This window comes from Drosophila grimshawi, unplaced genomic scaffold, assembly GCF_018153295.1.
Source record: "Drosophila grimshawi isolate 15287-2541.00 unplaced genomic scaffold, ASM1815329v1 contig_311, whole genome shotgun sequence".
NCBI classification, from domain to species: domain Eukaryota; kingdom Metazoa; phylum Arthropoda; class Insecta; order Diptera; family Drosophilidae; genus Drosophila; species Drosophila grimshawi.
The window spans coordinates 3,896,223-3,909,958 of NW_025063098.1; the positions used below are offsets into that span (position 1 = coordinate 3,896,223).

The 13,736-nt window shown below is 36.3% G+C and overlaps 1 protein-coding gene across 1 annotated transcript; it reads left to right on the forward strand.

Annotated features, from left to right (window-relative positions):
* Positions 1-1,853: 1,853 nt before the first annotated feature.
* Positions 1,854-3,224, forward strand: LOC6563913. Its single transcript, XM_001990456.2, has one exon. It carries the CDS (start codon positions 1,984-1,986, stop codon positions 3,091-3,093), a length of 1,110 nt encoding a protein of 369 aa, XP_001990492.1. The 5' UTR covers positions 1,854-1,983; the 3' UTR covers positions 3,094-3,224.
* The last annotated feature ends 10,512 nt before the right edge of the window (positions 3,225-13,736 follow it).

Genomic DNA, 13,736 nt, shown 5'->3' on the forward strand with positions numbered 1-13,736 from the left:
ATAGATATAGAAATAGACATACATGTATGTACATATATTATTCAGCACCGTTAGCCAGCATTTGGTAATGTATTTTCTTCCAAACTAAGTTAACTAGTAATTTTTTATCAAACTCAAGTTAAAATAAAACAGTTTAAAATCAGATTGTTTATAGATATAAATTCAAAGTAAATTCACAAATTTCAATGGAGCAAACTTCGCATTTAGAACTGATTGAAGCCAGCGTTCGGATGCATTTGGAGCGCAATGAAAAGCTGGAAAAAATGCGCAGTAAACTACATGTTGAGGCACTAAAAATGTTGCATGCTCTTAAGAGCCTGGAGAGGGATGAGCCATCCCGTTGTGCCAATATGGAACAGCGTGGGTTGATGCAGCTGCTCAACTATCTGGTGGTGGACTACTTTGATTGGTATGGCTACACGAGTACCCTGCAAACATTCGCAATTGAAAGCGGTGGAAAGCCACATCCAAAGCCGCGAGAAAAACTGCAACGTGAACTTGGCGGCAACATTGATAACATCGAAATGCCGCTTCTGCTGCAAATGCTGATTAAAGAAACTGGCAAGGACAATGATAAGCTGCTGGACAATGCTAAATGGCTGCATATTACAACACTCTCAAACGAATTAAACATGCCAAAGGGGCGCAAGATTAATTCAGTTAAGGCAAAGACAAGCAAAGTGCTGAAAAAACCAGACTCGAACATTATAGCAGGGCAAAGACCAAGTAAATAGCTAAAGCCACATGAAACAAGGAAATCGCCCCTATAAACCATATCATTAAGACGCAAGAAAGGCTGAATCTGCTGTAAAATTTGGCAGAGACTGAGACTCAAAAGTTAGGTTAACAACACTCTCTGGCAGCCATTATCAGCACAAAGTTTAATTCAGCGCAGCTGCTTACAATGTGCCTTTTTCGCTTTTTAGTGGATTTTGATTCAGAGCATTTCAATTAATTTATTATAGACATTGAGTTCTTATACATAGACACCATCAATTTAATGCTCTTACTGCGTGTATTTTACTTTAATAACTATACAGTCTAAAATGTTGCTGCAAAGGTTCAATGATGTACAAACAATAAAATAAATACAAAATTCAATCAAGATTAAGATTGAAGCAATGCACTCACCTCTCGGCTCATCAATTGTAGATGAATTTATTTCAGCTTATATTTTACACAAAAACACAAAAATTTGTGCAACAAAATCCAAAATATAATCAACGATTCATGGCCTCTTTGGCTTTATTTGAGTAATTCTCTGCTATTGCAAATTTAATTTCCTTAACTGAAAAAAGAGAAGACTTATTAAAAGATTTTTAGAGGTGCATTGAATACGACACGAAAGGAAGCTGATCCTTTCTTTTGTTTAGCCAGAAATACTTCGAACAAATTGAGTAAGCAGGTTGTATATCAGTCATCAAAATAGCACAAATTAAGTGTTCTTAATCATCGTCTGATTAGCTTTCAATGAAACGGATATGCCAAGTATCTCTGTATTAGGCGAAGGTACATATTCTCACTGAACTAAAAGACAGATTGCCGACTTTTGTTCTGCCTTAAATTTCAAAGGACATTTATATACGATTGCCAGTACAAAAGCTAAATTAAATTGGCGTGCAATGCACTTTCCTCTCTCTCTCTCTCTCTCTCTCTCTCTCTCTCTTTGAGCAGACATTTTCAGAACGTTGCCAACCTTCTGCGAAAAGTTTAGCTAATGGCTAATGTATGCAGCCTTCCACTCAAGGTTATCTGCATGATTAACGAGCTTGGCTTGACAAAAACTTTGTAGACAAAGGCATGAGAGAAAAAAGGGGAAACTGAGCAATCCTTTTGTGAAGATTTTTAACATTATTTTAGTTACAGTTAGTAGAACACCGACTTAACCTTAGATACCACAAACAAATCAAATTCAAATGTTTTGAATGCTTTACAAATCTCGATTTTATTGAATTTCAATCATTTTTTTTTCTTGTTTCTCAAATGGAGGAGAGGACATATACACAGCTCATTGAGAATAGCATCCGGATGAATTTCGAGCGCAGCGGAATCGTAAATGAATTACGCAGCGGATTGCATGTCAATGTGCTCAAGGCCATCCGTGAGGAGCTGTATCTGGACAAGGATGGAGCGCTCTGTGGCGGCGATGTGCAACAGCGTGGATTGCTGCAGTTGCTCAACTATCTGGTGGTGGATTATTTCGATTGGTACGGCTACAAGCATACCCTGGAAACATTTGCACTCGAAACGGGCGACAAGGCACTGCTGAAGCCACGTGAAAAATTGATGCGTGAATTGTCCGGCAACTATGACAACAAGGAGTTGCCCGTTCTCCTGCAAATGTTGATGAAGCAAACAAAAAAGGACGCTAGCAAGAAGTTGCCACAACCGATCATAAAATCCCATATGGCCAAAGATATTCCACCTGAGGGCAATCCGAGTAATATTAAAGAACTACTGCCACCTGAGGCCAAGGCAAGCCATATTAAAAAACTACCTGCTTACAAAATGGATACTCCACGTGACTTTAAGCCACGCCTAATCAAAAAGGATACCCGAAATCCACCAAGCAAGGTAAAAGTGCGGCAAAGCATGATCGACTCGGTTGGGCCAAAACAAAGCACTCCTATAAAGCAAAAATCAGCAGAATTGGGAGTAAATAAATATGGCGACGAGTATGAGTCAAGTTCCAAGTCTTCGACTGGTTCTTACTCGAATGATAGCGATGCATTCGACGATATACCCGACAGGCATTACTACATCGAACAGGAGCCGCCCGAGACAATGTATCCACACGACTTTGGCGAAGAGGGTCGCTGTGAGGCTGAACGTAATACGATGCAAATTGTTGAACTGCCAAACAGCAATGAGAACACCGAGCAGCCGCAGGGCAACAGCAGCAACAGAAATACGACCAAGGAAACCAATACTGTGAAACGCAGAAAGATCTTGTCGCATTCGCACAAGCATGCAAATCCTTATGGCTTTGTGCTGGATAGGCCAGTGCAAAAACCCAAATGCCCCGAAACGATGGTCAGCCAAATTTCACTGGATGGGGACAGCGAATATGAGGACAGCGATGAATACTTCTAGGCAAAGTGCAATATATTTAAATTCATTTAAACAAATTGTGAGTGTTATAATTATAAGAGAAGATTAAGGCTTAAGAAAACGATAAGCATTATAGAAATAAACTCATATCAGGCATCATATGTACATCAGAAGTTAATGCTTAAGCCATTTGAAGGAATGGCATCTTATTTTTAAAGTGATAATTAAGAGATTATTAAATATCTATAAGTGACACAGTTTGACATTAACGTAATCAAGTCAAGGCATATTTGTCTATTTCCAGCGTATTTTTAATATGAGTAACAGAACTAAATTGTTAATAGTATTTTCAGCTTTCACACATACAAATGTGGAGATAAACTAACAAGAAACGGCCTAGCAACCTTGTTGCCATTGCCCCGATACTATTGAGAGGAATTGATCGAGTCAGTAGCGATATCAGTAAAATATCGATATGTAATCGACATCGAAGCATTTGCTTGCAGCCAGCGGAGAAGAAAACACGCATAAAGCGCAATTAAGCAAAATTCCGATTTCGTTATCAATAAGCACAAACAGAGCAATGTATATCGCTAAGCCATAAATTATAACACAATAAATAACATTATATCTGCACAAACAGTTTAGATAGTTTTAAAATTCATATAATTTACGATTCTAATTTGTGGCATTGAGATTTAAGTGATTATATTGCATATCTTAGCTCCTCGGTTGTTGGAATCACAACTACATTAAATAGCGTAGAAAGCTTCTAACCAGAAGCTATGCAATCAATATGCTTAACTAATTGATTGATACCGCTTCGTTGTTGTTGTTGTTGTTGTTGCAGGTTCAACTTTGTCGTCGTCAGCGTCAACATCATTGGTCTCAGTTGCACAATGTCATAATATTGACTCATTGGTCATGTAATTAATGGTGTTAAGACTCACACGACATATTAATGCAATTCAATTGACAGGCAGACATTCAGACAGACAGATAGCATCCGTTTTGCATTTGCAGCACTCTCCGTTCGAGACGGTTAAACATTGATTTCGATTTTAATAAATCCACCTCTTCAGCCCAACCGCCCCTGAGGCATTCACTAATTGCTGTCACATTGGATTGCTTTGTGTTTCGCATATTAAGTAGCCGTCTGGATTAAATGTCAAAAACATAAATACAAATTTCATGGCTAGTTGCGTAAATTTAACGGTCTTTCATTTTAGGTAATTCAAATAATCAATTGAAAATAATTCAACTTGAGAAAAAACTGATTTCTTGAAGGATGATAGCCTATTTTTTACTTTTAGTAAACTTACTCAACAACAAGTTGTTATTAACTCATGGATAGTTGTGTCAATTTCACAGTCATTTCTTCACTTTAAATTTAGGTAACTTCAAACTAATCAGATAATAAAAAACTCGAGACAAAGCTTAATCTTTGAGAGATGATACATTTTTTTATTTTTGATAATAAATTATGTAAGTTAATATTTGTTGGCTAATCAATCTTTTTGTTAAAAATATTTCACATTTGTACACCTAGTTGGCAAAAGTAAAACAAGTATGCATAGAATTAACTCAATATCGAAATGACGCTGCAAGATCTGTAAATTTGTTCGAATTTATATACTTGTAGAGGATATTATAGCTTTGTCCAAGTTGTGAAATCGAGATAATCATAGAAGTATATTTGTACTTGGTACCTTTGCCGTTAAGTATGGGTACAAACTATTTTTACCTACAAATAGTTGAAAATTTCTAGGTTTTAACCTTGAGCAAGCCCGAAAAGCTGCTGCGAAATAATCCATAGCTGTGGCAATCATCATTTGGCGAATCTGAATAAGAAATCACGTTCGTGGTGCTCACATGTCAACAGGACAACGAGTGCCCAATGTCATTGCGTCCTTTTCAGCATGCCCCATGCCATATTACATTTTCCCCACTGCCACATTGCCACGCATGCCACTAATGAGGCTCGTTAGCGTGGTCGGTTTGTCCAGCGTTGATGCTGAATCCCCGCCTCCCCGCTTCCCATCCCCATGATGCATGCAATATACCAAGTTGTACAAGCGTACTGGGCAAATCGATAAAGTAATTTGGGCATTGCAAAACAAACGACTGCCAGCAGTACCTCTCTCTCTCTCTCTCTCTCGCTCTCTCGCTCTCTTTCTCGCACTCACTTGGTGCACATCTCGCCCCTCTCTCAGCAGTTGCCCGCGAAATGTGCCACCAGCAAATGGTGGCCACATAATTTTGTTTGGCTGAAGCAGCACGTTGCATTGAATGAGTGAATGACTGACTGTCGAACTGATACGCTGCTTGACGCAGTCTGGATTGACAGCAGTGCACATTGCTGCAATGATGCATTGCTGACTGTCGCCAGTTGCAGTTGCCTAATTGCAACACCATCTTGCGGTTATTCGTTTTACGTGCGTTTGTCGCACGTTCGGCTAATTAAAATTGCATTTTTCCAACCATCCGGTTATTGATATAGCCGGTATGTGGCATACGAGTACACGTCATCATATCCTGCAACATTCAGTTGAAAATGGGTTTCAATTTGTGGCCAATTATGAGCAGCATGTTATTGCATAAAATCTGTTAGTACAAACAGCGCTAGTTCCTTAATGAGAACAAAGAATACTTAATATGGTTAGTTTTAGTGGGTTTATTTCTATAGAGTAAAAATAGGATTACTCCTAAAAGTATCCTTATATTGTTAATAATAACTATATATAAATGATAAGTATTTGTAGCAGTCAAAACTCTCACTCGAGAGAGCAAATTTCATTAGTGTTTTCTGAATATCTGAAAGAATTGTTTCAATATATAATAAATTATAATTTGTATTATTAAGGAATATATTTATAATTTAACGGATATTGATTGGGCTTTCATTTTAGGTAGTTCAATTTAAGAAATTGTTTGTCGTATATCTATAAAATGTTTCTAATTTTAGATGGATTTTCTTCATGAGCAAAGTAAATAACTAATAAATTAATCCACATATCGTGAATAACCTACCTAATTTAGATCAAACATATGCTAAATGTCTTTAAAAAATTATCCGCCCATTTTGTAATGCTTAAAAGTGGGAAAATAACCTGATGATTTCATACCTTTGAATTAGTTAACAGTCCATAAGAAAGTGGCAAAGTCTTCCAACTCTAAATGTAACAAAATCCGCAAAGAAAAGAAAATGCTTGAAAAAAAAAAGACAAAAAATAATGTTGGTCATTGCTAACATTTTTTTCTTGTGCACAGCTGGAAATAAAACAATCATGGACAATAAGCATTGTGCTATTAAGAATGTCACAGCTTTAAAAAAAAAACACAAGTGATACAAAATTGTTTCTACCCATTAAAGAAACACCTTAAATTTGATCAACCATTTAAATTTTGTGATAGGCATTTAAATATTTCAATTTCCTAAAAGTTCTTTCACACAAAATTAATATTTGTCCACAATTGAAGTAAATGCAAAATCAAGTTTAAAACAAATGCAACGAAAGCCAACAAACAAAGCAACTACCACTTTTTTTCCTGACCCACACAAGTCCCACATGGCGTATGTGCAATATTACTTTGTGGGTTCGCTCTTTGTGCCGTGCAGCAAATAAGAGTTTAGAGAGAGAGAGAGAGAGACGAGTTGAGCCAATGATTTGCGGTTTTCTTACTGTGCTGGCTTATAAATCTGTTGACGAGATTTCCATATTGTTTACAGCAGTTTAACTGTGGTCAACGTGTGTTTGAAATGTTTGATGCTCATATGTGGCTTGCCGGGAATAAAAGCAGCAATATCTGCAATCCAATTAGTTGCTTGGCACATGTTTAACTAATATATGTATACCCTGGAAAATATAGAAATTAAAAGTATTCCAAAACAGTACTACTAAAATTGTTATACGGCATCTATAAGTCAACATTAATTGATTAGTTATTGCCATATCTTAGTGGTTGGCATTATGTTTTTGATATGTTTAACTTTTGCAACAACAAACGACGCAGAAGGTGACGTTGATGAGTTGACAAAAGCTTAATGACACTTAACGTAAGCAAACAGGCAACACACACACACGCACACACACACACACACACACAAACAAACAAACAAACACACACACACATACAGAAAGTAACGTAATTTCTGTAAGCAGTGATGCGAAAAACGTATTTTAGTGATTTTTAATGCGAAAGCAATTTGAAAAGTTTGTTTGCCAAAAGTTGAAATGATAGAGACATCTACAGGATGGTGCCACGAATGCTGGTGCCATGGGTGGCAACTCCAAATTGTGGATGCCTGATTAGGCAGCCACTGCACACAAACACAGACACACACACAGACATTTTTGAGGCTGTGTGTGGCACTCGCGACACAGTTGATTGAAATAATTGCAAATGTGCTGTGCGCGTGTGTGTGTGTGTGTGTGTGTGTGGATGTAGGCATACCCTGCTGTCAGCCTCTAAGTAGACTTGTAAATTACCAAATGTGTAAATTAGTGAATAAAGTAATGGGTATGGCCAAGTTGCTGACAGGTAAAAGAAATAATGACAGCAACGACAGCTAATTGGTGGAGCTGCGGCAAACGACAAACACGCGGAAAAAGCAAATAAAAGGGATTAACAAGAAATAGGAGAGGAACACTGAACGAGCAGCGGGAAAACGGGTAAACGGGTGAGCGGGTAAACGGGTAAACGAGTGAGCGGGTAAACGGGTAAGCGGGTGAGCGGGTAAACGGGTGAGCGGGGAACGATGAGTGTGTGTGACTACAGTTAAGTATACATGTTTAAGTTAATGCTCTTAATGTTAATGTGGCATGTGCCGTTAATGTTTGTGCATACTCAAGTCAAAGCGCACATTCGAAATAAATATATATAAATATAGAACAAGGCTGTTAACAGCTTGCGAACATTCTAACTACACAGCCTAACAATTTTCGGCTTGAAATGCAAAGGTTGGTGAAGACAACAAATAACCTTTGGTGTGCTCAGTAGAAAATCGAACTTCATTAGAAGCCAACTATATGAATTATATATGAATTAATAAGCTATCTACAAAGTTTGTATATATGTCAAATCTTTAAATATTACTACTTTTTATTAATAATATATGTAAAATAAATAGATGACCCTAAAACTTGGATATATTTTGTTATCAATTTTAGAAATATGCAGATTAGTAATGAACTTTATTATGCCTTAACATGAACTAAATCTTTAGCACACACCTTTGTAAGCTTCCCTACCACTTCAACTAATCTGGCTCTAATCTGGCGCTATTCTTCATATTAATTCACTGGCTAGAAGTAGACTTAAACGATTTGAGGCAGACCAACTTCCTTGACGTAGAAGACAAAGTAACCCTCAAGCAACCCCTTAAGCACACAAGACCTCCTCCAGTTAAACAATCTGCGTTCTTCTAGCAAACTTATCACTAACCAATAAATATTATTTTATTACACTATTCAAAATTGAACTTTTGACAGTTTTTTTTAAATATTTTGCAGTACCTACAAAATTTAATCATTCAATATTTGTATAAGCAAAGCTGTCTCGAATTAAGATGAGAATATTTAATATTCAAATTATTTATTTAAATCAAATTATTGTGTCATTTTATAAAATATGTTTAGTTTAAAAATTATCATAATTTTGTCATTAATTTCAATTTGAATAATTGATTAAATTCACTATGGCAATTCTCAAACGAATTCAAATTTGGGAACAGCCATGCATATGGGAATTAATTTGGGGGGGTGGGGGTGTTCGAAAAGTTTATGTGGCAGCTAATGCTTAAGGAGGCAATGAAAAAATAAGGAAAGAAAGTTAACTGCTTTGCGAGTAGTTTGCGCTTATCACGAAGCACTTGTCGCTTGATGTTGGATGCTTGTTGCAACAAAGTGTTGTCTAGTCAATTAAGTTTTCCATTATAGATGATAGCGATCAATGCCTGGGCTCTAAGCTCAAGAAAACTGTATACGCCCACACACCCAGCACACACCCAACACACAGTACAAATTTGAGCAAGTTGAAACGTAAATCGAATAAAAGGCCCAGCCCAAAGTAAAAGCAGTTACCAATATGTATCCCAGAGACTGAAGCAGCCTGCAGATGCTGCTACTTTGGTGTCGACAAGGATCCAGCGAGCTGAAAGACTCCCAGTGGGCGGAGAGGGGCTGGGGGGGCTAAAGAACGTAAATGCAATTCGTGTGTGTGAGTGTGTGGATGTGTGTGTGTGTGTGTGTGTGGAAGTGTGTGTGTGGATGTGTGTGTGTGTCATGACAACAATGGCATTTTGATACTTTTGTATGAGATTTAATGAAATTTGAATCCTTTTGTTGAGTGGAATGACAGCGAGCTAGACAGAGAACGAAAGAACAAGTAAAAGCATGCGAGCTAAGAGTCATCGACTACACGATACCCTGTAAGCAATCCTGCAACAAAAGCTACATAGTCATCTAAGAAGGATGCAACTCTTCTGCTGAAAAATAAGAAGTAATAAATTATTATTATAAATTTTATAAATATTCTCTAAATATCCTACTGTGTTCCTTAAAATTTTGAATATGAAATAACTGTTCTGTTATCTTTTAAATACGTATAATATGCACATATATATATTAAAAGTTAACAGTTAAATTTTAAGTATTAATTTCGTTTATTTAATGAGGTTTTAAACATTCACAGAAATATTATAATTAACTAAATACGAGTATATCCAATATTTCAAAATTCAAAAGTTTAATCACATTTAATTTTTGGTTAAGGAAGCAATCCAAGAAGCTCAACTGCAATCGAAATCTAAAATAATTGTTCTTTAAGAATAAAACAAAAAAAAAGGTTCGCTTAGAAATTGATTTTCATTTGATAAATAAAGCCTTTAACCTGTTACATACACTTCCACAAAAGTAGAATGCCTTGTTATACAATTTAATGGATAAAGGGTATACAAACAGATAGGTGGCAGATAGCGTAGCAGTGGGTGGTGGGGGGACTAAGTGTGGCACAAGAGAAGGAAACAAAACGAAGCTGCAGGCAAGTTGTCTTGTCTGCCAATGCGATGTCATGTAGTTAAGGTATTTTTGGGTTACATATATATAGATATATAAATAAACGAGTGTGTGTGTGTGTGTGTGTGTGCGGGTGTATTACAACAATAGTAAAACAATCTTCTTAATGCACACTTTGGCCTAAAGGAATTTTTCACTCGTAAGACGAAACTTGTAAACAGACAAACAGCAGCCGCTTGCCTATCAACATCACTTAAAGCAATACATATTTAGATGTGTGTGTGTGTGTGTGTGTGAGTGTGTGTATTTATATAAGATGTATGTATATTGGCAAAGAAACATGTTAATAAACAGCTGGAAGTTTGCTTTATTGTCATCAGCTCAAGATAGCGCCAAACTCCACCCAAAAGAGGAAGCAGCAGCAAAGCCGAAGACTTTGGGGAATTGCCCAAAAAGGGTTCCCTTGTATGTCACACTGTGTGTGTGTGTGTGTGTGTGTGTGTGTGTGTGTGTGTGTGTGTGTGTGTGTGTGTGTGTGTGTGTGTGTGTGTGTGTGGGGGTGTGTGCTTAAACGGATGCTGAGGTATCAATAACATTGTACAACAGACAGCAGACAGCAACAACAATGATGAGCTCCTTTATTAGTTGCTTGTGGGGGAAAAATGACAAAGATGTCCTTTGCCTGAACACACTCGCAACAACACACACACACACACACTTATATATATATATATATATATATATATGTATGTATATATATACGTTTATATATCGGCCAAAGTAGACCCTTTGCATGATCTCTGCCTTTGACCCCTAGCGGGTTATTTGTGGTCTCGTCTATCTGTGCACAGTTAAAACAATTTTGATTGTGAATAACTGAGTTGGGCTTGAGTGTGCAGACAACATGCTGTGAATCAATTTGAACACAAAAAAACACTCTCATTCAATAGCCTAACAAGTAAATAAGACTGTATCTTGAATGACAAAATGGTAATAGTAACTCAATGGAATTAAGTTAAAATAATGCTACAAGTATTTATTTCTTCGCTACTCAAACTGAGTGGCAAAAGAAACTTAAAGCAGACTTTAAATCACAGACTGTAGAATTAAGATAAAATAAGAGAATTAATAGATCGTTAGCTTAACTATATATATATTAATACTATTAATACTAATATTACACAACAAGATAGAGGAGATTCTGTTGTGACTCTAATGCTACTAATCAAACGTCCAATAGCATTTATTATTTAATTACCAAATATCTCCCAAATTTCAAGACATTTTACCAATCGAAGGATTCCATGAATTAAGTAATTATTCAAACTATCTTGCAAGAGTAGAGTTATTTTTTAAATTAATATTGCCAATTGAGACTTTTAAAAGTAAAAGTTTTAAACTCCACAACTGATTGAAAAGCATCCGTGGAAAAAAACATAGAAAAACTTATTTAAATTATAAATAGAAATCACCAAACAATCAACAAATAAAAGAAAAGTCTTACTTTGATTGATCAAATATAAAATTGGCTTGGGATCTATTTTTAGCCTTGTTGAAATAATATGATGAAAAGAATCCACAGATTATCAGTGATGCTCATTTGGCCTTTTTCTAGGCTAACAATAACATTCAATAAACAATAAAACATACATTTCTAATAATTGCCAAACTCGATTTAATTATAGCAATTTAAGAAAAGAAACAAATGTATTTATTTAAAAATACATCAAACATAATGCCAGCAGCAAAAAAGCAGCAATAATTACTTGAGACTATTAAAGATTATATTTAAGCTGCTTTTATTTAAGACGATGCATTTGCCATGGCTGTCAATAACATTTAATAAGCAGTTGAAAATATGCGAATGTAAACTAGTAATTTACCGCTATTGGGTGAGCTTTTCACGGAGCTTTGCACACTGCTTGCCGGTGCGTGTGTGATTGTATGTGTGTGTGTGCTAATACTTCAGGCATGAAACTTTAGACAGAAATTCATCTTGGCAATAATTGGCAGACATTTGCATTTAATTGTTGGCACCAACACTTGTAAAACGAACATGCAATTATTTTGGCCAGCTCCGCTCTCCCCACTCCCACTCTCCCACTCTTCCTCTTACTATATCGTTCACATCCACAATGCATAATTGAATGTAAATTTGCCTTGAAGGAAATATGCGTCAAGTGCCATAAATTGGCAATGAGATCATAGAGCTCACATACCTGATGCTTAACTTAATAAAAAGTTGAAGTATGCCATGCACCCCTCTGCCATTCTCCGACAATTTTTACTTGTTAACATATTAGCGGTTGAGGTAAACGCAATAATGTAAATGTTTTCTCAGCGCTGTCGCTGTCATTCAATGCTATGCTTACAATTTTTAATTAAAAAATTAATCATACGGCAAGGGGAAACTCTGAAGGAAAATGGCAAGCAGAGCAGCGACAGAGAGAGGCAAATTGAGTGGAAAGGAGCAGCGGCAACAAGAATAACAAAAACAAATGTTGGACTAGTTGCGTTTTGTTGCTTTTTGGTTGCTTCTCATTTTGCACAGCTCGAAGATAAATTTTAGCTCTGAGAATTTTATGGCAGCCTCCTTGAGGAAATATGCGTGCGGTTGTCTCTCGCTCACTCTATATATGTATGTGTGTGTGTGTGTAACTGCCTAAAAGTATGCATCAAGTTTATGAAAATTCTTTGTATATGCCAAGGTGTGCGTGTGCGTGTGTATCGGTGTGTGTGTGTGTATGTGTGCTAGGTAAATTGTCTTGGTTTGTTAATTTTGCGTTCCTGCTAAATTTATATGCTGGTTAGCAGCGAACAAACTTTCAGCTGACAACCGAATTTTGTTTGTGTTCATTTCTTATTTATGAGCACAATTAGATATGTGTGGCACAATGTGCAAATACACTTAAAACTTGTGCGTCTCTGCGAGCAATTGAAAAGATTTCTTATACATTTTACGCTTCCAAAATACCAATCGAATCCTTAATAGACTCTATTTTTAATTAGCTATAAAAATGGCCCGCTCTGAGAACAGAGAGAGCGAGAAAAGAGCATACAAATACAATGAGATACGTGTAAATATAATTCTCTTCCAATTTTTATTCAGTTGTCCATTCAGAAATCTTCTGCAGATGAACATACAAATTTTGTATAATTGAGTTACTATGTAAAATGTAAAATAGATAAACAACAGCACAGGAATCTCTGTTTACAATTTACATCGCACATTTGCGCAAAAATAAAGATTTTCATGGAAAACATTTGCACAAAGAAACTAGGACGGAACAACAACAACACAAATACAAATACCAACATAAGCGTATAAACATTTTTATATACCTCCATACATATGGTATTTTAATGCCTAAATATTTTACAAACTAATATCAATTCAATTTGTATGCATTGGGCAACAAATTGTCTGCCTACATGCGTGTGTGTGTGCGTATGTGTGTGTGTGTGCGTGTGTGCGTATGTGTGTGTTTGTGTTTGTGTGAATGCCAAGGCATCGAAGTGGAAGCTTAACTTGGGCATTCCAATGGCACAGGTGACACAAGTTTCTCCAATAATTTATGTATTTCTAACAAGAGCAACAGTCAGTTATTGTTGTTGTTGTTGTTGTTGTTATTATTCTACGTTGACAGCACAATTTGAGGTTATGTATGT

Excerpts from the sequence above, each read along its gene's own strand:
- LOC6563913 (XM_001990456.2), top strand. The coding sequence starts at position 1,984 with ATGGAGGAGAGGACATATACACAGCTCATTGAGAATAGCATCCGGATG.